Genomic DNA, 27512 nt, shown 5'->3' on the forward strand with positions numbered 1-27512 from the left:
GATGGGAGGGGTGCAACATCAGACCTATTTTTGCTTAATGTGACTACGAAGTGGAGTTCCTTTTGGGGAAAGAGATGATACATCCCTTTGCACCCCCATCAGCCCAGTGGTAGCAGTGTTGTGGTTGGAGGAGTTGGAGTAGCAATAGGTCTCATCATTCTCTCATACTATCCACCTGGCGTATTAAGAGCCCTACAGCTCCTCCCTTGGATTCTCTCTCATTTTTCATTTTTCAATTAAGACTACATATATACACATGCATACCCAACTCACAGATCCATTTTCCTTCCCCTAGACATCTTTACTGTTTTTTTTTTCCTTTCTACAATAAACTCAACATTGAGCTACACTATCTTGTGTTTGCCTCATTTTACGTTGTGGCTCGAGCTGGTCGTAACAATAAAAATGGCTGGTAGTAAATAAGTAGCAACCATTTATAATAATTTAACTCTCCTAACTTTGATCTAGTTGAGGACTAGTTTAGTTGTTGTTCTGAAGCTACAGAGCTAGCCTATAGTGACTAACCAAATTACACTACATGAACCGGATTTTTATAATTACTATTTCAGTCTCATTGCTGTGTGAGAAGCAGCCTCAGAAGGCTTACCGGTGTTGCCCATGATGTCATCCCAACTGTGATCGGCCAAGATATTGACCAGGAGTGGGGCGATGAGGGGCGTGAGCGACCACAGCCTCACGGTGGAGTCTCGAGAGCAGGAAGCCATAGTGAAGGGCCGGCTGGCATGGCAGGTGAGGCCTGTAGCAACACAGCACACACAATGCCGTCTTTAATCACGATCTGCCCACATTACCAGAATGTGGCGAAATCCATCCTCCACAGTATATCTCAAAAAACATGAATATTTTTTCCTAGGTTGCATAGTTCTAATTAAAATGTTTGTTTAGACTGCTTAATAATTAATAATTTCATTATTTAGCCTAATTGGGTTTGGGGAGCATGCACTGGTGCAGCACATTGCCACACCCACCACATGATGAAACACCTCAGGATCCTGGCTGCTGACCCCACAGGCAGATCCAATCCCATCCATCTGCCTGGTTCAGTCGCTCGGGTCCTCAGCAAAGAGGATCTTGCGAGCCGGATCACCCTCAGGGAATTGCACCACACGGCCGTAGTGATGTAACTGATGCTCCCTCACAAAGCAGGTAATGTGATTCATTCAGAGCTCCCCTAGTAACTGCTCATTCGACACAAACAAGCGGTATCCAAGAATTATTTGAGGAGACATAGTACTGAAGGAGTCCAGTCTTCGTCTCAGCTCATCGGAAAGCATCCATGTCTCACAGCCACACAGCAACACAAGGAGCACCAGGACTTGGAGACTTGGACCTTATCGGGAGCACCACACACTCCTTTCCAGTGACCTCATGACCACCCATGTTCTTCCAATCTGTCTCCTGACTACATAGGAAGAGTCACCAGAGACATGAGTGTCACTGCCGAGGTAAGTGAACCTCTCGACGAGGTCGACATTCTCTCAGCAGACAGACACACTACTGAAGGCTGCGCCCAAGAAGTCATTAAAGGCCTGGATCTTAATTTTTATCCAGGAGACTCGCAAGCCCAGACACCCAGATTCCTCGCTCAGTCTCTCGAGAACCCCGATCAGGGCCTCCATAGACTCTGCGAAGTTCACAGCATCACTGGCAAAGTCAAGATCAGTGAATCTTTCTTCACCAACAGGTGCTCCAGAGCCACTTGACCCCATGACCCTGCCCGAACACCCAGTCCATGCAAGCATTGAATAGAGAAGAAGCAAGAACACACTCCTGATGAACCCCAGAATCAACTGGAAAGAACGCAGAGGTTCTCCCTGCACTCTGCACAACACTCACTATACCAGTGTACAGGCCAGCCATGACGTCCAGAAACTTTGGGGGGATCCCACAAAGTCTCAGGATGTCTGACAGGGCAGCTCAATCAACTGAGTCAAACACTTTATGAAAATCGTCAAAGGCTGCAAAGAACCTCTGCCGATATTTGCGTTTGCGCTCAATGAGAACCCTCAGTGCCAGGATGCCGTCGCTGGTAGACTTTTTATTCATAAAACCAGACTGCTCTGGTCACTGGTTGGTGAGCAAGTGATCACAGATCCTGTTAAGGATGACCCTAGCAAGGACCTTACCCAGCACTGACAGCAGTGTTATACCCCTGGAGTTGCCACAATCACCCATCCACTTCCAGAAAGAGTCCCATTTTCCAGTGAGTTGGGATAAACCAAATGGAACCAAAGTTTGCCTGCAATGCCAAGAGGACAGCCTTACCACCAGCCTGGAGAAGTTCACCCAGGAAACCACAGATCCCTGCGGCCTTCCCTACCCCCAGCTGATTTACCACCCATTCAATCTCGGTGAGACTGGGTGCTTTACAGTTGATCGGAGGACTAGCCTCAAGAACTGTGGAGATGTCCAAAGTCTTAATTGGAGGATCAACTTTAATCAGCTGCTTAAAGTAGCCAGCACAGCGGGTCACAACTGCAATGTCATCCATAAGGACCGTTCCATCACCTGCCTTGACTATGACTCTCTTAGAAACACATTCAGATGTGCGTACTGCTTTGATTCCTCTGTAAGTACGATGTGGATTAGTAAACCACAGATGGTGTGTCACCTGCTCACAGATTCCTCTAACAAACACCTCCTTATCTGTCCTCAGAGTCCTCACAGCTGGCCTCCTCAGTTCCCAGTATGGACTGGTGTTGCTATCAAATCGTGCTCTGCGACTCCTCTCGATAATATCCAGGGTGCCCTGCGAGGTGAAACACCAGCATCCCCAAAATAATTCTCAGCAACCTTCGGGGTCTTCTCATGGCAAGTCTCCCACATCACATTAGAATCTGCAATCGCACCCAAGTCTGCAAGTTTCTCACACAAACTGCAGTGCAAAACAGCTTCATCAGAAACAGCTTGATCTTGGAGTCTGGCCAAGTCCAGCCTCATTCTACTAGTATGTGGTAACTAGTACTGGATCTAAGCTGAATCTTCAAAGTAGCAACAGTCTGTGGTCAGAATTCACAAACTGGGCACTTCTGTAGACCCTGGAGTTCTGCAGGAGCCTCCAGCATCTGCCCACGAGGAAGTAATTGATCTCCTTCGCCGCACCAAAAGTATTGAATTACCAAGTCCAACGATGCAGCTCAGGGTGCTAGAACCAGGATCCAACAACCCGCAGCCCCTGACCTTTCAAAAAGTCAAGGAACATGGAGCCACTTTCACCCCAGTCACCAGATCCGTGGGGTCCGACACAATCCTCATAGCCAGCCTAGTCAAGTGCCAGTGGTTGCACTGAAGTCACCCATGACCAGAGGAGTGTCACCTCATGGGCACCCATCAACCACAGAGCAAAATTGTGAATAAAATGTCTTTCTCAATGAGACATCACTCACCATGATCAGAGCATACACTGAGACAACAGACAAAACAGGAAACCCAAAGAGTGCCTTAGCCTCAGTCTCATAATGCGCTTATTGAAAGGAGTGATATCTAACACCACCACAGCAACAGCTACTTCCTGAGTATGACAGTCATCAGAGTAACCAGACCAAAACATAGAGATCTGGCCACTCCTCCGTCTGCGTACTTCAGAGAGTGCCACCACTGAAATGCGGAGTTTACAAAGCTACTCCAACAGCAGAGAAAGATGGTGATCTTGCTGGAGAACCAAGACATTCCACGTCCCTACCAGGATGGGCCGCCTCAGACTGGGGCCCAATTGCAATGGGTGACTCCTCAGTACCATACCAGTTCCGATCCCCAACAGGCCTGACCCTATTAGCTCTCCAGCGGTCTCGACACTTCCTGGGATGAGGTTCCCGAAGGCTTTCCCCCATCCCCTTCATGGTGTGTGCAGCCCTTCTGTGGGCAGCTGCAGCAGAGCTACTCCCGCGGAGAGCAGAAGGGTGTCATGTCTGTTTGGTTGGAGCTGTCGTGAAGTTTTTTTTACAGTGGCTGGACTGCCAATCCTGCCACCAACACCCAAATTTTTCCCTGCAAGCTGAAGTACCGCTTACTGGGCCAGATGCAGTATACCGTCACACCCGGGATGGCAACCAGCTGCAGCAGTGCATACTCCTCAACCTTAGCCTAATTAGATATATGACCAATGTTTGAAAATAACAGAATTGTTTCCTCCTCCAACCTGGGATTGGGTCCCCCACAGGAGATCTGCATTGTCTTACCATAGACATCAGCACCATGGTCGTAGACGGTGTCCAGGCATGTGCCATCCCGAGTGTCCCACACGCGGATTGTGTAGTCCCAGCTGCCTGAGATCAGCAGATACGGGACCTCCGTGTTCCACATGAGACCACGCACGGGGGCACTGTGCCCACTAAGCACACTGATGCATGCGTCCTGGGTGTAGTCCCAGATCCGTACCGTCCTGCATTTCATGCCAAAAGGTGGCACTGGGTTACTCGACGGACAGTTAATGGAACTGAAAGTTAAACCCGTGGAATGTGAGGTGAAGGAGAACCTGAATTATGATAACAGGATGGTACATCATGACTATCAATGCTGAACAAAAAAGGGAAATATTTTTGGAGTACAATAAATGATTGCTGCGGTGCAATAATTGTGTGAAACAGTTTCAGAATTTCCCGCAACATTTTGGAATGAAAATGTTCATCAGAGCTGTGAGAAGTTCTGTGCTCATTAAGCCATGATCAAGGGCCGCGCAGTTGATACCTGTCCCTCTTACCCATCATCGGAGCCACTGCAGAGGATGCCCTCCCGGAGGGGTGACCAGCGCACGTGGAACACCTTGGCCGTGTGTCCGGTGAACACCTTGAGTGGCTGGTCTGAGCTGGTGGCCAGGTAATACACTCGCACGTTCTTATCCTCACAGCCCGTGGCAATCATGTCTCTACAGAAAGGCAACCATGGAAACAACTATGAGACAAAACAACCACGAAATAACATTTGCAATGGTGAAAAAAAGGGCAGCAGACAAAATTAAATGAAACAACTGAGATATTTCGTAAGAAACGTTTGTTTTAAAGAGTAAAAATTGTTCCAAATTCAGAAGAACTTTGACATGAGGTTTTGACAACTTCTTGTACAGAGCTCAGCATGTTCCTCAGTGTGACATTCTGGGTATCGCTTGTAAGGCAGACTGAGAATGTCGCTGACATTTTGTTGTGACAGTTGTGTTGGCTGGCAAGGCATTCTGCCTCTCACCCGTGTGTGTCAGTCAGGCCACTCACTTGTTGTTTTGGCTCCAATCGCAGCCAAACACAGCCGCCGGGTGCTTGTATCTGTGCAGCACCTTCCCGTCGATGGTGCGGATGATGCTTCGGTTGGTGGGGGAAAAGAAACGGGGAAGACGTTTGCGTAGGAACACAGGAACAAGCAAAAGACACTCGAGACATGGGATACTCACCAGAACCCGTCGCCGCTGCACGTGGCTATTCTCTTGGAGTCTTTGTGGCTCCATGCGATGCAGAAGATCCCATTCTTCCCATGCTTTCAAGAGGAACAAGGGGTTCATCTTCATCTGATGAAATGCTACTTACATACCTACGTATCCTGGCTGTGAAATCACTGCCTCTTTGGTGTACATTATGTTCTTTCCAGTATCATCCATACACCACTGATGCACAAAGATTTTGTCACAGAACAACTAATGGCTGTCTTTTTTATGCTGATTTCAGAATTCACCCATAGTTTTTGAGTGATATCATGTTTAGGATATATCAATAGTATATCACTCCTTATTAAAAATCCATTGTCCAACCTGCTTATCCTACTGGGTCGCGGGGGGTCCGGAGCCTATCCCAGAAGCAACAGGCATGAGGCAGGGAACAACCCTGGATGGGGGGCCAGCCCATCGCAGGGCACACTCACACACCATTCACTCACACATGCAGGCTAATAGGGCAATTTAGCAATGCCAATTAGCCTCAGCATGTCTTTGGACTGTGGGGGGAAACCAGAGTACCCGGAGGAAACCCCACGACGACATGGGGAGAACATGCAAACTCCACACACATGTGACCCAAGCGGAGACTCGAACCTAGGTCCCAGAGGTAACAGCACTAACTACTGCACCACCATGCCACCCCTATGCATGAGTATATTAAAGTTTAATTTAGGAAAAATGATTTCTATTTTGAAACATTTTAAGACTTTACAGAACAGTTAAAAGCACTGTAAGTCTGATTTGCCACAGTTTACAGGCTGTAACATATGTTGAAAAACAATCCTGGAAAAATATTATCAAAGCAGGCGGAGTCCCAGTGTGCTGGATGACTTCTGCTGGAGCCTTAAGAGGGTTGTTCCTGAGGCCAAATGCATTTCTACCATTTAAATGAGTCACTTCTATCATGCACATATACTGTAAATATACATTTAACATAAAGTTTTATTGTTTGTCACTCAAAATCTTTACATGATAGGGAAATTCCAGTTAGATATTTGAATTCATAATAATTACTGATACTTTATTGATCCCCGTGGGGAAATTCTCTTTATGCCTCCCCCAATTTGCTCTTTATAGGCAAGAGTAAGCTGGCCATGAAGGGCAGCCACCTCGTGTGGCGCCCAGGGAGCTGGAGGTCAAGGGCCTTGCTGAAGGACCCGCAGACGTGCCAAAGCTGCGTTCGAACCGGCGACCCTCCAATCACAGGCACACAGCCTTAGCCCACTGAGCCACGTGCTGCCCCGAAAGTGCTGTAAGTTTCACCTATTTTGGATCGTGTGACAAAAACAAAGTAAAAAATTGTTGACCAGTGTAATTAGTTAACAAATACCCACAACACTAGAAGGCGAGGGATTTGGAAGACGCTGGAACGCACCTCATTAAATCTTGTGATCATTTTGCCTTTTTTCACATCCCAAATGAAACCGCCATTCCTTGACGTGGCCCCGGCAATGCAGTTCAGGTCACCTTTAACCGAACACATGCAGTATCAGCATTCAGGAATCCTCCTCACCCTCGTCGTCTTAATCGTGATAAAAACAGCCCCCCAAAGTAATGTGTCACCCTTACCTGGGGCCCAGGAGAGCGAGTAGACCACGCCCTCATTCCCAGGTGATGTGTACACAGCCGTCAGAGTGTTAATGTCCCACACCTTTATTGTCCCATCAAACGATGCCGTTGCAAGCAGATTTGGGTCATCCGGTTTGAACTTGCAGTCGAATATGGTCTCCACATGCCCCTAAGCGTCAGAATATCTCACTTTGTCAATAGTAACAATCATAAATAATGATAACCTCTGTTTATAAACTTAACCTATCAACCATCAAGCTGTAAGTATGTGTCCTAAATTGTGAAGTTCCCTGCTGGCCAATAAAGTAACATCAGTTTGCTACCACTGAAATGCAGGGTGCGTATAGCTTTATGATTTGTTTATGGTACAAATTAATATTTAGTATAAGAGCAGCTGTGATATTAACTGGTTGCTCGTTACATAGACAGTATATATCGGGAGGGTTGTTTGGTCTGGCTAGGCTTCCGTACCAAGTCCCTGAGAAAGTCCCACTTCTTGGCCCCCATGTCGTACAGGCCCACACCGCCGTCCATGAAGCAACAGACCACATGACCTGGCGGCAGCGAGAAGGCATGGTTCTGGCACAACGTCGGCGGGGGCACGGCCTCACTGGTGGATGACGTGTGGTGGTTCTTGGTGGGGGAAACGGCGACGAAGGCTGTGGGAATGGGGGTTGGACAACCAGCGCCCGTTTTCACAGGACGGCCGAGAGGAAAGAGGAAGTGAATGAAGTCGCCAAGTTACAACCTTACAACGGAGGCAGGATGTTCAAATGTTGATATTAAACGTGTTAGAGAGACAAGGTGCCCCGTGGGAAACCCTGGGCCATTCCCAGGCGGCCTGCTCTTTAGCTACTTGCTTTTTTTGGCAGGTGGAGAGTTCAGTACGTGCAGGGTGTGGAAGCCGGTCTTCTTCAGCTTGAAATTGTCCAGTGGGGTCGTTCTGGACACATTCCACACCCTCAGTACTCCCACCTGTGAATCTGGAAAAAAAACTCATTTAAAACAATTGATTATCTCGTGCTTAGAAAGAGTATTAGCTGTCTGGCATGAGAGTTGGAACCATTGAATTTGCCAAGGTTTGTTCATTGCCAACTATTATGTGACTTACTAGCTTGTTTGTACACTTTATATAGCGGCTGGGAGTTTTACTAACACAAAAATGTTCTGAGGGCAAAACAAAAAATGATTGGTTCAGAAAGATAACCGATCAGATTGAAGAAGAGGTGGGTTGAAGCAAGTAGAGGAGGCAGAAACAAGACAGCTGATTGGTTGGTCTCACCTCCTCTACAATCTGATTGGCTATCTCTCAGAACCAATCATTTTTCTTTCTGCCCTTATAACATTTTTGTGAGGCACTGTGTCTGTGCTTCTTGATCACTGTACCTACTTCCGGTCTATACCTACAAGACCCTCCATATTCAATGGGTTTCTGTAAACTTTTGGTAGTGAGAGACTTCCGGTGTAGAGTTAGAAGAAACCTTGGAGCAGCACCTACCCCCCGTGATGAACATGCCGGGGGCGCTGGGCACCCAGGCCAAGCACTGCACAGAGGCAGCAGAGCTGGGAAGGCAGAAGGTAGTAATGCAGGTCAGGGACTCCGAATCAACCAATCGGATGCCATTGTGCAGGTTGGCCACCAGCAGGTAATCGGTGGAGAGTGGGTCCCACTCCAGCGCCGTCACTGGGTCCTCCTCATCGCTGCCCTCGAGTGACTCTGGCCGCAGGACATGCTTCTGGTTTTTGGATCCTGCAGGACCAAATTGAAGCAAACAAAAGCAAATGAAACCAAACAAAAATAAACTGGTGCTTATTGCACCAATTAGCCAATTATGATTAACGAATTACTGCAAACCAGACTTCTGCTGTGAAGTAGTGCGTCTCCCGTCAGATTCCATTGATTTGAGCTGAAACACACTGGAATGGCTAAAGATGATGGCTGACATACAACCCAGTCAGAGAGCTCAGTTTCACCGACTAGCTTTGAAGGTGAGTTCAACATGCTAAATAGGCCAAAACAGCGCCGACTGGGACCGACCATGTCACACAGACACTGGCCCAACAGGTAGCCACTGACTCAAACAGCCCAATTGCTTCCAATGGCCAAATATCGGCTTGATGTGTTCCAGACTTTAGAAGGAATTTCAGTACATTCCCAGAACAACCCAAAACCAGCATCTTTGTCTATAAGCAGGATTTTAAGTTTTCATGAGCCTAATCTAATCATCTAATGATTATGGTTTGGTATCAGCTTTTCACGTTCTTCTTCCCAAACACTCTCAGAAAAAAACTGTAAAAATGTATACCTTTGCTCATCCCTGTGGCTGTACTTTTGTAATTGTACCTTTTAAGGTACAGAAATGGACTCTGAGGAACATCCAAAAAGTACAAACAGCATTAATGTACCATCAATGATACAGAAAAGTTCCCTAGAGTCCTGTGCCTTAAAAGGTACAATTACCTACTGCTAAGGGTACAATTGGCAGACCCTTGAGGGTACAGCCCCAGTGCCAAGCAAAGGTACACATCTTTACACTTTTTTTCTGAGAGTACACCACATCTCCTGAGGTTGAGTTAACAGTTACCAGGCCAGTGAACGAAAGAATTATTGGTTACAGAAACACTCCTGTACATCAGTAACTACAGCTTCCACTGAAGTGTTGTGGGAGAGAAACCCGAAGTTGAGCAATTGCACACTGGATCGCACAGGTGCTGCTGTGCATTTCAGTCCCTCACCCGGCTGGAAAATGGACAGGCTGCCATCTGTGTGCCCAAACACCACTTTGCCCTTCTTCAGTGGGTGCCAGCGGAACAAGCAGATGTCTGAGAGGAAGCTGTGGGCCTCCTTGTGCACGACGACGCCAGCGTCCAGCCCGGAGATGGTCCACACGTAAAGGGGGCCCCGGTGGGATACGAAGGCAACTGCATCCCCAGCGTTCCAGCACCAGCTCAGGGAAGCGGGTATCCCTGGGGAGTGGGGTGTTGTGGAACGTGAGACGCAGCCAGACACAGACAAATGTGCCAGCATTCAAACACACACACACCTTTGGTGTTGTCAAGCCTCGTCACTGCCTTCTGCTCCGGCACGTTCCAGACGATGAGCAGGTTGTCAGCACTGGCACTGGCGAAGACGTCGGGGTTGTGTGGGCACCACGATATGGCTGTAATAGTCTTCTTGTGCTCGGACATGATGGCTCTCAGCTTGAACTCATTGTACCTGTGATCGAGCTGGAGAATGTTCAGCGTGACCGTGAGGACGTGGAAGCCACAACGCTGTCTCAACTCGTTTATCAACCACGTTTGCAAAAACGCTCTGTTTGTCCCTAATAGGCACCCTTACCTGGTACACATATATAGCAAGCGTCGCACAATATGCAAATCTGTCCCCACTGGCTGCGCAGACATCCTTGTTCCAGGGTTGGCAGCCTGCGGCAAGCAGGCCCACCTGTTTCACCTGCGGCATATTCACCTGGGGACATGGGCAGCCGTTGACAGTCGTTAGTCTGGGCTAACACGGGCTAACTGCGTGTTGTGTCAAGGAGCTTGTGCTGCAATGCAGTCATTTTCTGCTTTAACATCACAGATAAATCTCATTAATCACTGGTGAAGAGGATGTCTGGAAACAGAACTTCAAAATTTTTCCGTGGTTGTGGATTCAGGTAGTAAACACGATTTCTTAGGCTAGTCGGGAATCTTCTTTCTCTCAAGCTGCTGGTTTGGCTTTCGTAACTGTTGACTAATTTCAGAGTCATGTGACTTTTCACAAGATAGGAAACCCAGACTGATCCATTACTTATGTCATTTTTCAAGTTTTAAAAAAGATCGCATCTGGTTTAGGGTTTAAGAAACTGAGTTGGAGACTACAAGCTCTTCAGAATTAATACACTTAGAAGCAAAGGTGTTAACTTAGTTTTCTTTCTGGAAATATTTCTCCATCGGTCAGTCTATACTGGGAAGCACATGGCTCAAGGTAGGGTCTGGATGGAATGGCAGTTCGTAATGGGACACATGACAAACCCAAACCCAACACACACATTCCCTAGATAAAGAATTAATGTTGCATTGTATATGCGGTAATGTCTGTATATAAAGCAGCGATTGTTCCATAATCACCCATATTGTCTGGAACTGTATGAGCACATACCTCATGCAAATTATGCTGGACATGATAGTATGCGTGTTTTTGCCTGTGTTACAATTTAAAGCTTCAGTAATAGATGTATTCAGCTTTTGACTAAGTAGGCTCAAGAAAATAATTCCTGTGTGTAACTGTTCTGAAGACCCATTCAGGGGAATGTGGCAAATCTTGCAGTAAATCAAGAAGACACACAAAAAGATGGGCCGGGAAATAAAAGAAAGTCTGCTCCTTTAAAAATACCATCAGAACGTGATCTCACAGTCAGGGACATGAGATATCATCCAGCTCTCCTTCCGCAGGCCACGGCCCTTTTTCTTGAGGGATTGTTGTGAGAAAAATGAGGAACAGTTAACAGCAGGAGCAGATGGTTAATAATCAGATGAGCTCTGACACTCAATGTTATTTGCTAAATATACATCATCAGCCAAATGACACAAAACAAAGGCGAAAAGCTGTTTGCTCTCTTAAGGACGGCTCGTCCTTATTAAAATATGCTGGTAATGAACGTGATGTTTGCGCTGAGGAAAGGCAGCACTTGCATCTCTGGGGGGGCTTAGCATGAGCCTCTATGTCAGGGCGACACAAACTGAGACCCCCCCCCCGAACACTAAGAGCAGTGACTCACTGGCAAGGGCCAAACGGATCTGGTCTCATCTGCTCTCCGGCCTGACAGGTCGCACTGCGTCCTGACACAAACCCACTCACCCCACACGGCCCCCTCCCCCACCAGCCTCCAAGCTCGACACAACAGCCCAAAACCAGGCCCAGACCCAGCCGGCCAACCCAAGAGAACCACCGAGCGACATCCTCCTGGCCTACCTTCCCAGCGACGTCACCCGCGGTGACCCACTCCAGAACATCTGCGTCCATCTCTGGGTCCCCTGTGTTTTGGTGCTGCTCGTTGTCTCCCTTAAAAGCAGAGAGAGAGCGAGACTCCCCCCTCCCCCTCCCCCCGCCCCTCCGTCCACCGCTGCCGTGGGAGACCAAGAGACAAGCAACAGGCAGGACCAACCAAACAGTGCCGTCAGTAGCCAGGCAACTGCAGAAGCCTCTATTTAAATGATGTATTTCGCCCCCCCCGGCAACCCCCTCCAGCTTCTTAAAGGTGCCTGTGTGAAATCCATTGCTTTATTTATATCTCTGTATCCACAGTTCATTATAAGCCACACCCCCTCACACAATCACCACTTCCTTTGACCATATATGGCCCAGCGACACCAGGGCAGGGGTAAGAAGCTCATACCTGAAGAATCCTCCTCCCCATGTACATCACTCTGTGCTTCCCGTCAGATTTATGTGCCACTGCATGAGAACGTGTCATGAGACTGGGGGGGGGGGGGGCTGTTCCATCAGCAGGCCTAGGGGGGCTACCTGTTTTTCACTACTAAGGCCATCAGACAGACACCTGCCGACACTGGTACAACACAGCTTGCAGCATCAGGGAGTCTTAAGCATGGAAACAGCACCTCTTCTAGCTGAGGATGTACAGTGCATGTGTGTGTGTGTGTGTGTGTGTGCTAGGAGAGGGGAGACAAGCACTCAGCATCGTTTCCTAGGCGATGAGGATGGAAGCTCATGGTTTGGCGAGGATGAAGTGGCTGGGAGTGGTGTCGGAGGAGCACTGTCCCCGCGAGGCGTAGTCACGGCAACTTTCACCCTCTCCCAATCGGCACCTCCGTCTCGAATCTGCCGCTGATTCACCGGCCACACGGCACAGAATCCGTTTCCAGAGACGATGCCAGACTGGATCCGGGAGGCGTGCAGTCGGGTACGGGCCTGCACCGTGCCAATTAAAGCACAAATTAAACCAAAAAAAAAAAAAAAAAGCGCCTCTGTCCTGAACACGGTGGCCTTTTTCCCATGTCTGACGTCACAGATCTCGTGTGTCCTCTGTAAGTGCCTGAGCAAAAAGGTCAGCCAGAGGTCTGACTAACTGAGCGTCAGCCCCGATCTGACACTGCCTCACAGTCAATAATGACAACTGAAAGACAGCGTCATAAAAAAACCTGTAATTTCTTGACAGATTTGAATTATAAATGGATCCATCCTGTGATAATCTGGGCCTAGCATTATGAAACAGTTCCTGTCCATCCATCTGATTATCAGATCGCAGCCCCCACAGTCAGAGCTGTGGTCTGGCTCGATCCGGCAGCCGTTCTCCCTGTGGGACTCGTGCACACCTTGCGTCTTTCCCTCCAAAACTGATCTCCCTCATTATAGGTCATCGTTGCCACGCTGCCGTCGTCACAATTGCGATGCGCCGTTTAGCGTGAGCCATCATCTCGACACGACTCATCCGATACCGCGGTCTCCGTTGCACTGCCGCGCGACGCCAGGGACAAATAATGCAGTCGCAATTACCATGCGGGCGGAATAGAAACAGCAGAGGTGTAAAAGCACGCTTTCGGTCACTTGGGACTCGCATCAGCAGGGAGACACGACACAGTGCTGACCTGAATGCTCGCTAACATCAGGGATAATTTACTCAGATTTTTATAATATTCATATTCATGCACCGCTCCTCCCCCACACACATACACCCCCACAGACACCCAGTGCTGCGTAATCACGTCTAAACTTTCCCACAGACCTTCTGTTCTAACCGGTCACTGCTACATCTGACAGGCTACCTATCGTTTCATCTGTACAAGCCACGTTTGATCTCCTGCACCTTGGAATCGCTGGACGCCACCCCCCCCCCCCCCCAACCCCACCCCCACCCCAGCAACCACTATTCAGTGCTGTGTCTAGACATGAGGAATGAGCTCTGCTCCAAACAGGTCCCTCAGGGTCTCCCTCGCAGATCCAATCGTCCGACGGGAAGGACCGGGCCGGCCAATCCGAAAGCTTGGGGTCTGGTATTTGGAGGAGCCACAGGGAACAAAAAGGCTTAATTCTCATTCTGTCTCCTCATGAAACTGTGCCAGACTAAATAATGGCTTCATCCTCATACAGAAAGTATACTTAGCAAGACCCAAACATGCCACTGTTTGGATTGCCGGTTCTGTATTCACAGGTGTAAGCTTCTCGCACCCGCGTCAGTACGCCTTTGTTCGAGTGTTTCTCTTTCATTAGAACATTATCCCTTTTTCGCTTAGCTAAGGTCTTCAGTGTTATTTCCGGTGCTCATTTTCTGAAGCCATGTTCTGGGGCTTAAAGGGGCAGCGCCGATGACCTACTAGGGTTTTCACCTCAGAAGCTTCTAGGCCATCACTTCTTGGCAACACTCTTCTTAGTCTACACAGGACCTGCTGGGGGAGGGGCCTACACTGACCCCACCTACCAAGACCTGAGGACTGCCCTCCGTCACATTACGCGTGCCTTCATCAGGACGTCAACCGCAAGTGTTGCTCAGCACACAGACCGTGGGACGTTCAACTGAACACACGTGCCATGCGGTCGATGTTCGACAATGAGCATATGAAGAATTAAGTCTGACTACCCAACAGTGACGTCACTCCCAGCTACATGAAGTTCACACTTCACAAACACCCCAGATGTTTTCATGGGTCTCATAAGGCATCATCTTTGTTGGTTCACTGTGGTTAAAGTCACATTAATTCCCTTGAGAGTGGACTACATGTAGTTCTTAAGTGCATCACACAACATCTTGGACTGTTAAACTGGGCTTAACATCAGACTAGGTGATGGTACAGGTTGCACTTTTCATCAGAGACCAAAGCGAAGACACAGATTACCAGCAGTTTCAACATTTCTCACATTCACGGTTTCAGATTAATTATTCTGCATGGACGAAATGTTTGTTTGCATTGCCCCTCTGAGCTTTGGGTGTTACCCCTTAGGGTTCACCGGGCAACCCACAGCCCGCAATCACAGCCCAGCCAAAACTGGAAACTTTAGCACTTACCACGCCGGAGGTCACAGATGTCAGCAAAAAACTGCAGTCTGAGAGCAAACGTGTGCCGGGGAGGGGTGGTGGTGGAGCGGCCTGTCCGGCACTCCTCCAGCACCTGCTGCTCAGGTCAAGCAGAGCAGGATAATCGCAATTGAAAATGACAGGAGTCTGCGGGGGATTCTGTAAATCTCATTTCCCTTCGGGGCTGGACTGACCTCCGGCTCACAGAGATACACCCCCCGCACCCCCCAACCCACTCAAGCTTGGGGAGACTGAGGAGGCGGGACCGACGTGTCACCCAGTCACCTCCGTGACCATGGAGACCAAGTCCTCTCGTGCCGTAAAGAGCCATAAAACAGATGTTTTCACTCAAAAGCTTAATCATGTTATTATTAATATGACAGGTTACACTTTTATCCTAATAATAGTTCATGTTCATATTATTATTGATCTTAAGTGAGATCACCTAGGTTAAATGCTTATTCCTTAGACAGAACTTCACAATGCAACTGGTCAGGACTCTAGATCTGCAACCTGTAAAAGATACATCACCTTGCATCAGTGTCAGATGTTTATTATGTTTAGGGGAATGCCTGGAATTCAGCTCCTAACAACCATAACTACTGATTTTTATAGATATTAAAGGGCATTTAGTAAATCGAAATTTGGGCATGAGCCCATGGGTACCACATCTTGGGGGGGGGGGGGGGGGGGGGCATGGAGCAGAGCAGCCCTCCAAGCCCCCCCCCCTTCCCCCTGGTCCATTTCAGGAATGTCTTTTAACAAGTTAATGCGATTAGTATCTAATAAATTTGATATGATTGTATATTGTCCTTTTAAAATGGCACTCACTGAAAAGCCTGTGTGGCATTTTCCCTGTGTTAGACGCATTTATGAATTTCCTGAGCCACCAAACGTCTCCGTTTCTTATGACGTGACGTAATGTGCGCTGCTGCCCAGGGGCAATTAATACTCTTAATCCGGCCTCACTAAAGTGTCCTTAGTAGATGTACGTGAACATTCTCTGGTATCATGGTCATTATGAGTGAATTGGATACTTGTAATTATCCGAACAACACTATTGAACTACATTTCACGATAATAATCGGTCGAATAAACACTTGATCAAAATGTAGAAATAATTAAAAATAAGAGATTTCTGGAATTTTGCTGTATTAACTGCAAGATACACCGGCGTGTCTAGTGTCCTCGGTTTTAATACGCAATAATGCAGACATATTTCACTACAGCGTGGCGGGAAACGCCTGAAAACTACCTTAATTAGCAAACAAGCACCACCATCACAGCCGAAAAGTTACAGCAATGTCGATTTCTTACAATTTTTTGTTTTATTTCTACCTTTGATGGTCTTTAAGAGCCCGTATTACACCCTTTCTTGTCTTCTGGTTTAATTTTCAGGAGCTTTAAAGTATTGTTTTCATATAGTTATATACTTATAACTTATACTTATAAAATATAAATGGCTCTATTTGTAAAATTGGCTTTTTGTTTCTGGTTAAATTAACTTTTCAGCGGTTCCCGTATGGCACAGTTCCACTTAATGAGTCCGAATACGGCCCCTGTGCCTTCGTTTAACGGCATTTAACTTTAGCGTCACTGTCCCCGGGGCCGCGCTGCCTTTCAACGCGACCCAGCCGCTCCAGCGACCTCGAGCGTCGGGTCTCCTTCGAGAGCATCATCCGCAACAAACCTATGGGGGCTGGCGGCATGTCAGCGCGTAGAAAGAAATCCACAGGTGCCAAAGTTCCGCTTAATACATGGTCATTTATGTTCACCCGTTTCAGGCGGCTGTGAAAGTCTAGTTCAGCCCATAAGTGCACCTTTTTACTGGCTGCTGTTACGATGTCACATTATATTTCCGGAAGGCACGTGCATCAGTTTTGTTCGTCCAGACAATATGATTTATTGCTGCAAACAGTGCAAACCACTCAAAGCCGCCTGCACTCATCTAGAGAAGTTGCGCGGAAGCGGCAGGCATTTTGACATGCAGACTTGCACCCATCCAGGCACCGGTCCACATGGACACGGGCTGTCTTATGACAACGTCGTCTTTAATCACGTAGTCTGCCGCCCTGTAACTTGAGTCCAGTGCCCCCACACTGGCTGTCATTTAGCCAGTTCGTTTACGAAAGCTGCATTACATGCCTGCATTAATTTCATCAGGGCATTAAATCTCAACAGAATTACATCTGAACAAACAGTCATATGTCAAGTCGGGGGATTCGGACAGACGCAGCCGATCACTTAAGAGTCATTCACTAGGTCTATGTTTTGATTTTTTTTTGTCAATATACTCACCTTGTCTGGTGCTGTCACTGGAGAGCGACGTGGTGCTGAAATTAGGTGTATTACCGATCAGAAATTCATGTAGCTACAGGAGCCAGTTAAGGCTGCTTCCGTAGAACGGCAGCCATTGGCCGAGCGTTGTCACCGCCTTCGTTACCGTGTCAGTGTTTCCTAGCGATCATTGGATCGTCGGCACGTCAATCAAACTTGATTATCACTCGGCCCACGACAGATTGGAGGGTCAGTCCCTTTAAATTGCGAACGTGGGAGGTTCCTGGGCGCGATGTCTACGCGAATTTGTAGTCCCGTTAAACCGATTTTACAGGATTGTTCAGAACAATGATAAATAACACGTCACATGCCGATGAGTGTAAACGGCTATAAATGAACAAAAATGGATGCATGGATATTAAATCCATCAAAAAATAAAATGAAAATATTGTTGTCATTCATCCACCCCATAATCAATTCTAAATGAGACGTGCGTTACGTAACGTGTAACAGGTATTACATTATTAAATCACATGCAAATAACCTGGCTGAGCAAATCACATCGACGGTCAACGACACACGCAGACATAAACACGAAAGAAACATACAAGCTAGCAACCCTGTCCGACCACTATAAAAATAGCCACATGTAATATCATATTTTTAAAAATCGGTAATGTCACATTCTTAAGCGTGCATTCATCGTGTTTTCGTGTATTTTCTTTGAAACGTGCATCATAAAGGGTACAAATATTGCCTCATAAGTGTGTATTTCATAAGGTGTTATATATATATATATATATATATATATATATATATATATATATATATATAATTTTATTTTTATGTATCGATTAGCACCATTCTCGCGCAATATCTAGATAATTACGTCGGCATTGATTATATCGCCTTCAGGTGGCGCTAGTGGCACTGTTAATGTTTTTTAATAAGACAGCACCAAAGAAAGGGTGTGTTCACCGATATTTAGAGTGGAGAGCGGTACAACAGCTGTGGTTTACCCATGGGATTAATAGCCAGCATTATACCTACACAGATTTACATATTATTTGAAATTGGACAGTTTAAGCAATATAGGCCTAATAATGGAGCAAATAGCCAATAATGGTGAAAATAATAATAATCATATTGAAACAGCGATTAATGGTCGACCAGTCGTTTTAATTATTTTGGTGTAGGCCTATAAACGGAGAGAACATCTGTGTAACCCATCTCATTAAAATCTATGACTCGTTGCATAGCTAGAGCTAACGAAACAAGCGTCAAAAACTGAGAAAAGACGCTAGGCAGCATGCTCTTTTAGGCGTCTATATGTTTATTTCAAATTGATTACGATTGCTTGGTGTTCAATGGGAATAAATGTAGCCTATGTGTATAATTGTCATAGATTTAAGACATTGCAAGTTCCCTACTGCTGCCATGTTTGCTATTCTGTCGCCCCCGTCGCTCAAAAATTTGTCCAGCAAAGAAAAAAAGCAGAGATGATGCCAATAAACACCAGTGGCGTGTAATCCGGCCGAACCACGCCGTTTCCGCCTTCGGTAACTAAAAGATTCGGTGATATTCAATACTCACTGTCGTGTTTCAGCTCTCATATAAACTGTAAGTACAACTGAACCCCCGAACGCCTTAAGCCAAACCTCACGACGTAAGCATTACCTAGGCGCGGAGTCGGGACCGCTTGGGAAGCAATATGCAATATGCATGTTCCCCCATATGAATCAACATAACGCAAGACAAAAAAAAACATACTGTTAATTACGACGTAGTAAGTCACTTACGTCGTGTTGGTTTTAAATGGCACATGAATTGATAATAATAATTAATAATATTATGTGAGACAGATTTCCAGGGAGAGCCTCTGAGTGTATTTCTTCGTGCAGCGTTTCATTATATAAAATAGCGTCTAATTTTTAGCCAATACATGAAATTGTTAAAGAATTCCTTGCTATCACAAAAAGTCATAAAATGGTGTTTCCTTCAAAAATGTCGATATCCGCATGGTTTTGCATAGTTCGTGACAGCTTTCTTAAGTTCCCCCTGTAGTCATTAATTCGACCGCACAGACCCCCATTGATCTACAGTGATTTCTTGCAAATTAGGACTCCGCCCGCCGCTCGGCTGTGACGCCCCTCGTCCCCCCCTCCCCACCCCCGAATGCAGCCCGCGACCCGCACGAACTCAGCTTCAGAAAACTCTCAACAAGTTACTGCCGTGGACTAAAGATCGTCAGAAAGTTCAACCAATACGACCCGGGGCTTGGTAACTTCCAATGGGTAAGTCATGATCAGTTACTGTTATTTTTTAGGGAAAGTACTAAGAACATGTTTTCGCGAGAGAGCAGGTGGTCTGGAGTAGCGGGTCCTCGGCAGGGAACCTTTTATTAAGTCTATAACGATAGCAATTTAAATGGTATATTTTCAGTTTATACAATCACACAGTCGTAAGAGATTTGATCCACGCGGATGCAGGTGCCGTCCCGCTTCAAACAGGGCATTATTAAGGCAGGATAGTTAAAGCCATGTTGTTTACCTTCTGGATCAGCACGGCAGCTCCCCCGCCCCTCGCAGCTTTTGGCTGATACCAGCCCTTCGCACTGAGAGTGGTTTTGTCTGCAAGCAGGAATGTGCGCAGGAAGCTTGAATGACTTCCAGTCGCACCAAACCGCCATGTCCCCTTAACTATATCTCAAATGTCGGGATACAGGAGAAATCCTGCTCGACACTTCTGTCAAAAGCTGTTAAAGGACCCGCTGCTTCTACAGCTCATCCTCCTCTCGTTATGTATTCCTGCCCATCTTACACAAATAGACGCAAAAGCCGCATTAACAATTTCAACGTAAGCAACAGTTGTCTCAGGTGACGCACAACTTCTGAAGTACGTACAAAATGTGCTTTCTTATACAAATATCCAATAAAAGAAAATAAAAGATTTGATGACGTGTTGCTCTAGTGAATGTTATGAAGGACAAACTACTGCTTATTATAAGTATGAAAACTACTGTGCGTTTATAGATTATGACTCATACCCACAGGTATATAGACCGATATCTATTTTAAAATAAACAGCCGAGGAGATCCGGAATGACCAGAAACCTGTCGGTTTAATAAATAGAGTTTCATAAACCGATGCGCGGTGAAGTTTTTTAAAGAAAACATTGACTACTGAATTATAGGCTATCAGTAGTGGGTATTTTAGTGTATCTAAAAATACGTTTAACTAACAGTGGACTGTGTATTGTCACGATGTCCTGTGCTATGGAATAATTATTTTCTGTCTAGTGCCTGATAATATATGTGAGAAATCACGAGGTCCAAATGTCTCTGCTACGTGGGCGGTGCTCCTCCTTGAATTTCCTCCTTGTGTATGAGGCCTTTGATAATCCCAACAACGATTGCGGTGTTCCTGCGATGTTCTGCTACCCAACGGAACAGAAATCCCTGGATGTTCTTTGGTTCGACCACAGGATATCTTGACGCCTGACTTAAAGTGAGCAAAGCCTGTAACCGGGAGGCGGTTATGTGGCCGGTGTTAGAAAGCTGCCTATGGGTTCGAGGTTGTCTTCAAATCCACATTGTGGTTCAGTGGCTTAACGTCGCCGCAGAAAACTGCAAATAAAGAAGCGTGGGTGAGAGACACATTTATTAGCTCCGAACATGGGCGTAGCTGTAAATTCTGGGCCCTATACAAAATGTGACCGTACTCCTTCCTCCCCCTACCACCAAACTTATTCAAATATTCAAGGGCCCCTGTAAAGTGCTGGAGACGCTGAATCTGTCAGGGTACCCACGCCCCTGTTGCGCCCCAGGCTCTGGACAAATTACGGTGAAACACCCATGTTGTTTGGAAATATTTGTAAGATCGCCATAATTAGTAATAAATCAACAGCATTGATATTATGGAGCGTGAAATGCAGAACGCAAGGTCATCCCATCTGCCAGTGCTCTGAAAAATTATTTTCCGTCATAAATGGTTTGATCCATCCCATACAGAACAGTTAAAAATACAGAAAAGATATTTTAAAAACAGATGTGCAGCAATGTATTCTTTAACAGTGATTATTTTTCCGTATTCAGCCGATTCAAAACTCTGTGCCCGGATTATTTTACCTACACCACAATAAATATGTGCCAATAATGTAACTAAAATGATTTTCCATGTTTTCGACTTCATCATCACTCATACTTCACCGTATCTGCAAACTCGATTTCTCGACCGTTACTGCTGTGTAGCCTGCATGAATGATTTACATTGCTTTCTTCAGACTGCGCCCACAGAAGACCTGGACTCAAGAAAACAGTGACAAAAAACCAGCTTCATCACTATAATTCGAATAAGCGTTTTCTTCTTGATCATTGTCGTCACCCGTATATTTCCTTCATGTAGCCTACAGGAATATTCTCCATCGCTGGTCTGACGCCAGTCGCTTTTGCGGCTTTATTGTCCTGATAAAACATTTCGCAGTTGGACCAAACAACCCCATCTAATATTCACACACAGAACCGTGTCTGTGCTCAGTCGGGGCTGTGTAGGCTATTATGCGATCGCCAAATCTGCACATATTCAATGGGCGTTTTAAACTGCATTATCACACTACGGGGTAATGGGCGTCGAGGAAAACGGGTAATGTCATCATGCTCTGATATGATCTCTAAACCGCGACGTGGCTGACATATAAATATGCTGAAGAGGGCGCGGCAGGGACCGGTGACGGCGGGGTGTCAACTGTCACCGCCGTGACTCCTTCAGGATGCACTGACGTGGGACTCCGCATCCTCCCCTCAGATAGCGAGCTCCTGCCATTTCATCCGGTTGTAGTTACCCTTGACTCCCACCGGCTCTTAAGCCAGAAATCTCTCCTTCCAAGAAGCACGGTCTTCGTGAACGCGCACGGACGACGGATGCTGCGTTTTCTTATGGGTACCGAGTCGGCGTGGGAACAGGCGGTGACACACCGGCGTTTCAGGTCATATCTGGCGAGCGAAAAAAAAAAACAGTACAGTATGTATATACAACACAGTGCAGCAGAGAGATAGGACTAAATGCATCCAGCAAACATTTGCCTGGACTCCATTTGTATTACCACCTCCCCCATGTGCTGGGGAGGGGGCTCCTCTCAGTGATGCCTAGAAACACCAACACAATTCGATATCACTGGTACAATATTGGCTCACGGCGTCCTTCAGCGGCGTATTGTGAACCATTGACAATCTGCCCTGCCTACATTTTCCACTACATGATGTATTCGCCCAGAGGACATTTTAATCCAGAGTGACTGAAACACATTACACCTTTATTTGCATGGTTTATGCTGTTTGCCTGCTTGCTAAGTGGCCTACGGAAATACACAATTGTCTAGAAAAACATTGCTTTTTATGTGGAAAATCATAATACACGATACCATAGAAAAAATTTAGAATGGAAAACATAAAGTTACTTTGAAATCCGTAAAGCTAATTTTTTTTGGCTTGTTCCAGAAAGTTGCGATATTTGGCATGACACTGGACGAGGTTGCTGCCATTGCTCGCATAAGCTGGCAGGTCTTGGCAGGGTGTAGATGGTCAGGATGGTGCCTCTTATCTGCGGACACAGCCGGCAGCGACCGGAGATACGCTCCGCGCCCCGTTTTTGTCGTGCCGCTGCGCTTCGTGTGTTTCTTTTCTGTCTTTTTTTACACGACGCTCATTAATGTCTCTCCTTCGTTTAGACTGGGCGTATTTGCATTTGCCGCTGCATCCACTGACGCCACCAGACTGCTGAATGGAGTCGCTTTGTTTCCGTTTCCCCAAAAAGCGTGCGGTCAAGGTGTCGTTACCCTCTTGTCTCTCGCGCACCGCAGCCATCGTAAAGCGATCGCCCATCTGTGTCACGAGGCTCGATCTGGGTGCATGCCATTAATTACCCTTTTGTGGAAGTATCGCTATTAATTAGGCATGATCTGCAAAGGACAAAGAAAGAAACGGGAAGCGACATGGGCTGGGTTTCGCATCAACCGCAGCCTGTTTTCGGGTCCCTGGTTTTTTTTTCCTCTGGAGTTTGTTGCCATGGTTACAGCAATGCTGAAATAGGAGTCAGTAATAAGCTGGCTTTGAATTAACCCTTTAAATGTTGAAGAGTACCACGTTATGCTCCGCCTGGGTGTTTATGTGGTACAGACAGACTCACACACATGCAATTGGGTTGCTGAAAAAGATACTGACTGTATAGCCTATCCCACGCCATCCTCTGTTTCTTTTCATAATTAAAACCAAAGATCAAGAAGCAGGGTAGGGGTGTGTTCCTGCCGTGGCCCCTGCCACAAGGCGGGGCTAGAGTTCCCTCGCTGACGCTCCTTTACGAACCTCCGCCCCTTTCCATCTGTGACTGCGAAAGCATTTTATATATATATATATATATATATACACACACACACACTTGAAACCTGTTGTTGTGGCTGTGTAAACTCGCGGTTTTTGAGCGATGACTCAGACTTTTTTTCCCTCCACCAAATGCTTCGGAGTAGCTCACGTACATGTGCGATTTCCTACACCAGCAAGCAGTGCAGGTTCTGTAATCTGTCTGTTGGTGTGCGACGTCGTGTGCGGGGTCGTCAGTCTGTCCCATTGGAGAGCACAATTTCACTTGCTGTCCGTTTGCTAAAAGCTCACGGCTCTCTGCTCGGCACTCTAACCTGCACTTATCTGTCAAACCACATCCCCCACTTCCCACTTTACAGCAAAATGGGGTGTTTTAAGTGGGAAAACATCCCACAGGCATTAATATCTGTAAGGCAAGTGCAGCACTTTCTGAGGCCGTAACTATTGTTCTGGTGTTTCCCGTTGACCCTTTTTAAGGTCCCCGAAACGTGATTTACCGTCCGCCGGTAGTGCGTTTCCTGTCCAGTTTGGCTCCCATTGCCCCCAGAGTAAAGACCCTCTGTGGAAGTCATAGTGCTGGGATGGAAACTGAAACACATTAAGGCAGTCGTCAGCCGAAGGACGTATAGAGAGCTCTATCACCTTCCAGTCAGAAGACCTATCCTTTGAATGAGTATTACCTGTTGTTATGTGTAAACACGTAAAAAAGTTACTGGGTACTGGGAGACAAGGAGACTGGGTGTTTTTTTTATGAGAGGTGCAATGCTAAAATAATACCATTACGGATTTTCTGAATCATATTAGGACACATACGGCCATGACTGATGTCATCAGTTTGTCTTGTGGCATGGTAACTCAATTTTTTTCTCCACTCTGATTCCGTTACGTCCTGTACGAAGGCCAAAAGTGGATTACCCCGTTTAACTGGCCTGCGAAATCGGATTGTATGGGGCCGGCCGTTTTAATGAAATGCCTGTTTCCGTAACGGCGGACACCGTGCCGGCCTACGGAGAGTAGAGGCATCCGGACTGAAATCCCATGACTGTTTGAGCAAGAGACGCTTGCTGATGAGGCCAAAAGCCACTGCGATGGGGAACTGGAGGTCCATCTTCTGCTGTCGAATCCTCACAGCTACTAAAATTAACAATCCCGGCTCACTGTATGCTTGCAGCAAAGCCCACACTGCATGACGTCATCTTCCTTGGTCTCACCCACGTCTCACTTCCTTTGAGACTGCTTGTGGATGTTGATTTTCGATCAGCCCTTCTCACTTTGGGCCGGGTCTCCGCGGGGGAGTAACCCATCCGATCCGAACGGCGCCGATCGGACATCCAGCTGCACAAAGAAGTCGGAGCTGTAAGTTCCTCTGGATAAAAGGGTCCAGCTCGCGACATCAGTGTAAATATGGAAACAGCATGTCAGCCGCAATAATAAGACAAAGTTCTGCCTTGAACCGTCTCCCAAATCAGCCGGATTTGACCCTCAAAGCCACCATTGAGTGTTGGTCGCCCCCTTTTGCTAGTGCCAATGGCTCAGCACCCCCCTGACAGTCATCGGACCGCCGGGGGCCGAGTGCCGAGTGCCGCAGCATGTGAGGGGCCTTGTTCTGGGATCCGGAGGAAGTCGGGGTGCCAGCGCCCTCCGGCCCGCAGCCATGCAGCAGAAATGCGCCCAAGCTGATCTCGAATGCGCCAGAGCCGTGTCAAAGGCGGCTTTGTGCGTGTCGGGATGGGCAGGGAGCTGGCTGCCGTCGAGGGGATTCACTCCTCTTTCTGCTTCAGACTTCTTTATTATTATTGTTAATATTCTTGTTCTTGTCATTGTTATTATTGTTGTTGTTGTTTCCTTAGGACATTTGCATTCTTAAAAGAAAGGGCCTGAAACCTCAATGATCCTCGCCTAATTCGTTGAGACTGTCAGACAATTTAATTGTGTGTAATTACAGCTTCTGTCCATTAATTAAGCGACAGCAGCCAAAAAATGGTAGAAAAATTAAAAGCTTTCTGTCAACGGGCCTCCAGCCCTGTTGCACTGTCCCTGGTCGCTGCCGTTTATGCACATAGCATTTCTGCTGATGGAACGGTACCTGGGGGGGGGGGGGGGGTTGGTTTGATAGGAAACCCCATGTGCAGGATCACGCCAGGCATCAGCACCACCCTCAAAGGCCCCGTCATTCAAGCACATATATTTTAAGTTGTAGGACCTTCGATTTATCGCCCACCTCATTTGGTTGATTGGCGTAGCCATTATAGCTGTTTAACGGATACTTTTGATTGACACCTAAGTTGACAAACGCTCAGTGGAGTAATTACAGAAGTCACCGTACAATGCCGGAGGCCCAGCCCCCACAAGCCTTAGCAGACATGGTGCAAACAGACAGTAAAATAAGACCCACTAGTCCTCTTTAGTTCATTTCCTCTCTCTGGAGGAATGGCTTTTCTGTGCGTCTAGTCTTCTGGTTGCTAAGTTACCCCTGTGCTAGTTATATTATTGATATTAAAGCCTTCACTTCACTGCCAAGCATGGATTCTGAGAGTTTCCTTTGTCTTTAAGAATTTACAGCCAGTATTAACTGTAGATGAGAGAGAGAGAGACAGAGAGAGAGAGGGAAGGAGGAAAAGAAGTGTCATTATGCTTTTTGGTGACCAATAAATCTCTCACAGATGATTATTAACAGAATCACGGTTTTTTACAGTCGAATATCATCAGACCCAGGTTGGGTTCTGCTATATTCAAACAGCCAAAATGATGTTCTAAATGGCTTTCAAATAAGTTGTTCTGTAGCAAACACGTGAAAACAATGGTCCTCTGTCCTGTCTATGAATGCATAACTGACATGACCTATATACATTTGGGATCAATGAAGTTCTGGTATTTAAAACCACGGTTTTGTATGGAGAATAACGGCCCATAGCTGGCTGCCTGAGGGAGGAACTTATAAATATTTACGAGAGAGACGCATAAAGAAAAGCATGTACCAGTGATCTTCTCAAAGAACAGAGGACCTGGGAATAATTATTTCATTAGCATAACTGAGTGTTTAATTCCTGAATATATGTGTTGAACAAAAACAAAGTCAATGACCTCAGTTTTTTTAGAATGTTGGAAGCTGTATAAATAAGGAATAACAATGCAAACAAAACTATAGTCTGATTAGTAAAGGTAGTAAAGATATGGGCCTAGTTTCCCGAAACCTTCTTAATGCTGCGTTGTTCGTAAGTTCTATGTTAAAAGATAGAGCTTACGAACAGAAATGGAATAGGTCCAGAAAGTACAAATCCAGACCAAGGTTTTGTTTCAACCGACTAGTTCAGCATAAAGAGTTACAGTCATAGAGTACTCAGCTGCTCAGTTGAATCAAAACCTTGGTCTGGATTTGTACTTTCTGGACCGGAACTTTCCACCTCTGCTTACGAATGACGTAGCGTTAAGGCGACCTCGGGAAACTCCCCCCTGCCCTGTTTAGTAAAGAGAAAGACTAATGTGGGTAATGGCGAAAACTCAAGTTCTGAATCTATAACTCATTATTAATGTCTGTCTTCAGTGTCACAGATTTTGCGAGGCGTTTATATCAGTGGCGGGTGAAGATGGCTCCCGTTCAAGAGATCGATCTACTTCATATCCGAGCGGTCGGCCTGGAGCAGAAACAAACAGGTCCTGCGCGGGGCCCTCTCTGGCTTGGAGGTTAATGCCTGACAATCACAGAAATGAAAACCCAGGACAGATACTTTCAGGCTGGGAGTTAGATTTGAACTGAAAACAAAGGGGTGACAGATGGGGACAGATACCCTTGGAAACCCTTGGTGTAACCATTCCCCCCTCCCTCATGGGTCAGGT

The 27512-nt window shown here is 46.6% G+C and overlaps 2 protein-coding genes across 5 annotated transcripts in view; one reads left to right on the forward strand and one right to left on the reverse strand.

Moving 5' to 3' along the window:
* The window catches only part of wdr17 (WD repeat domain 17), a 32750-nt gene extending 12858 nt beyond the window's left edge, over window positions 1-19892 (reverse strand). For 2 of the 4 annotated variants that reach the window (XM_023799291.2, XM_023799290.2), the window contains exons 1-14: window positions 11967-12080; window positions 10350-10478; window positions 10054-10237; window positions 9746-9976; window positions 8508-8759; window positions 7870-7992; window positions 7481-7668; window positions 7010-7178; window positions 6816-6907; window positions 5402-5484; window positions 5226-5312; window positions 4721-4885; window positions 4200-4402; window positions 608-757 (exon numbers count right to left, since the gene is read on the reverse strand). In XM_023799291.2, the coding sequence (XP_023655059.1) occupies window positions 608-757; window positions 4200-4402; window positions 4721-4885; window positions 5226-5312; window positions 5402-5484; window positions 6816-6907; window positions 7010-7178; window positions 7481-7668; window positions 7870-7992; window positions 8508-8759; window positions 9746-9976; window positions 10054-10237; window positions 10350-10478; window positions 11967-12017 (2107 nt within the window). In that variant the 5' untranslated portion in view covers window positions 12018-12080. Of the gene's footprint in view, window positions 1-607; window positions 758-4199; window positions 4403-4720; window positions 4886-5225; window positions 5313-5401; window positions 5485-6815; window positions 6908-7009; window positions 7179-7480; window positions 7669-7869; window positions 7993-8507; window positions 8760-9745; window positions 9977-10053; window positions 10238-10349; window positions 10479-11966; window positions 12081-17322; window positions 17430-19851 lie in introns of those variants that run through there. The other 2 variants (XM_023799293.2, XM_023799292.2) reach the window with 2 other exon arrangements.
* gpm6ab (glycoprotein M6Ab) overlaps window positions 19458-27512 on the forward strand; it is a 43084-nt gene continuing 35029 nt past the window's right edge. Inside the window, exon 1 of the mRNA XM_023799295.2 lies at window positions 19458-19595. Coding sequence (XP_023655063.1) covers window positions 19592-19595 — 4 coding nt within the window. The 5' untranslated portion in view covers window positions 19458-19591. The remainder of the gene's footprint in view (window positions 19596-27512) is intronic.

This window comes from Paramormyrops kingsleyae, chromosome 25 (genome assembly GCF_048594095.1).
Source record: "Paramormyrops kingsleyae isolate MSU_618 chromosome 25, PKINGS_0.4, whole genome shotgun sequence".
Classification (NCBI taxonomy): Eukaryota; Metazoa; Chordata; class Actinopteri; order Osteoglossiformes; family Mormyridae; genus Paramormyrops; species Paramormyrops kingsleyae.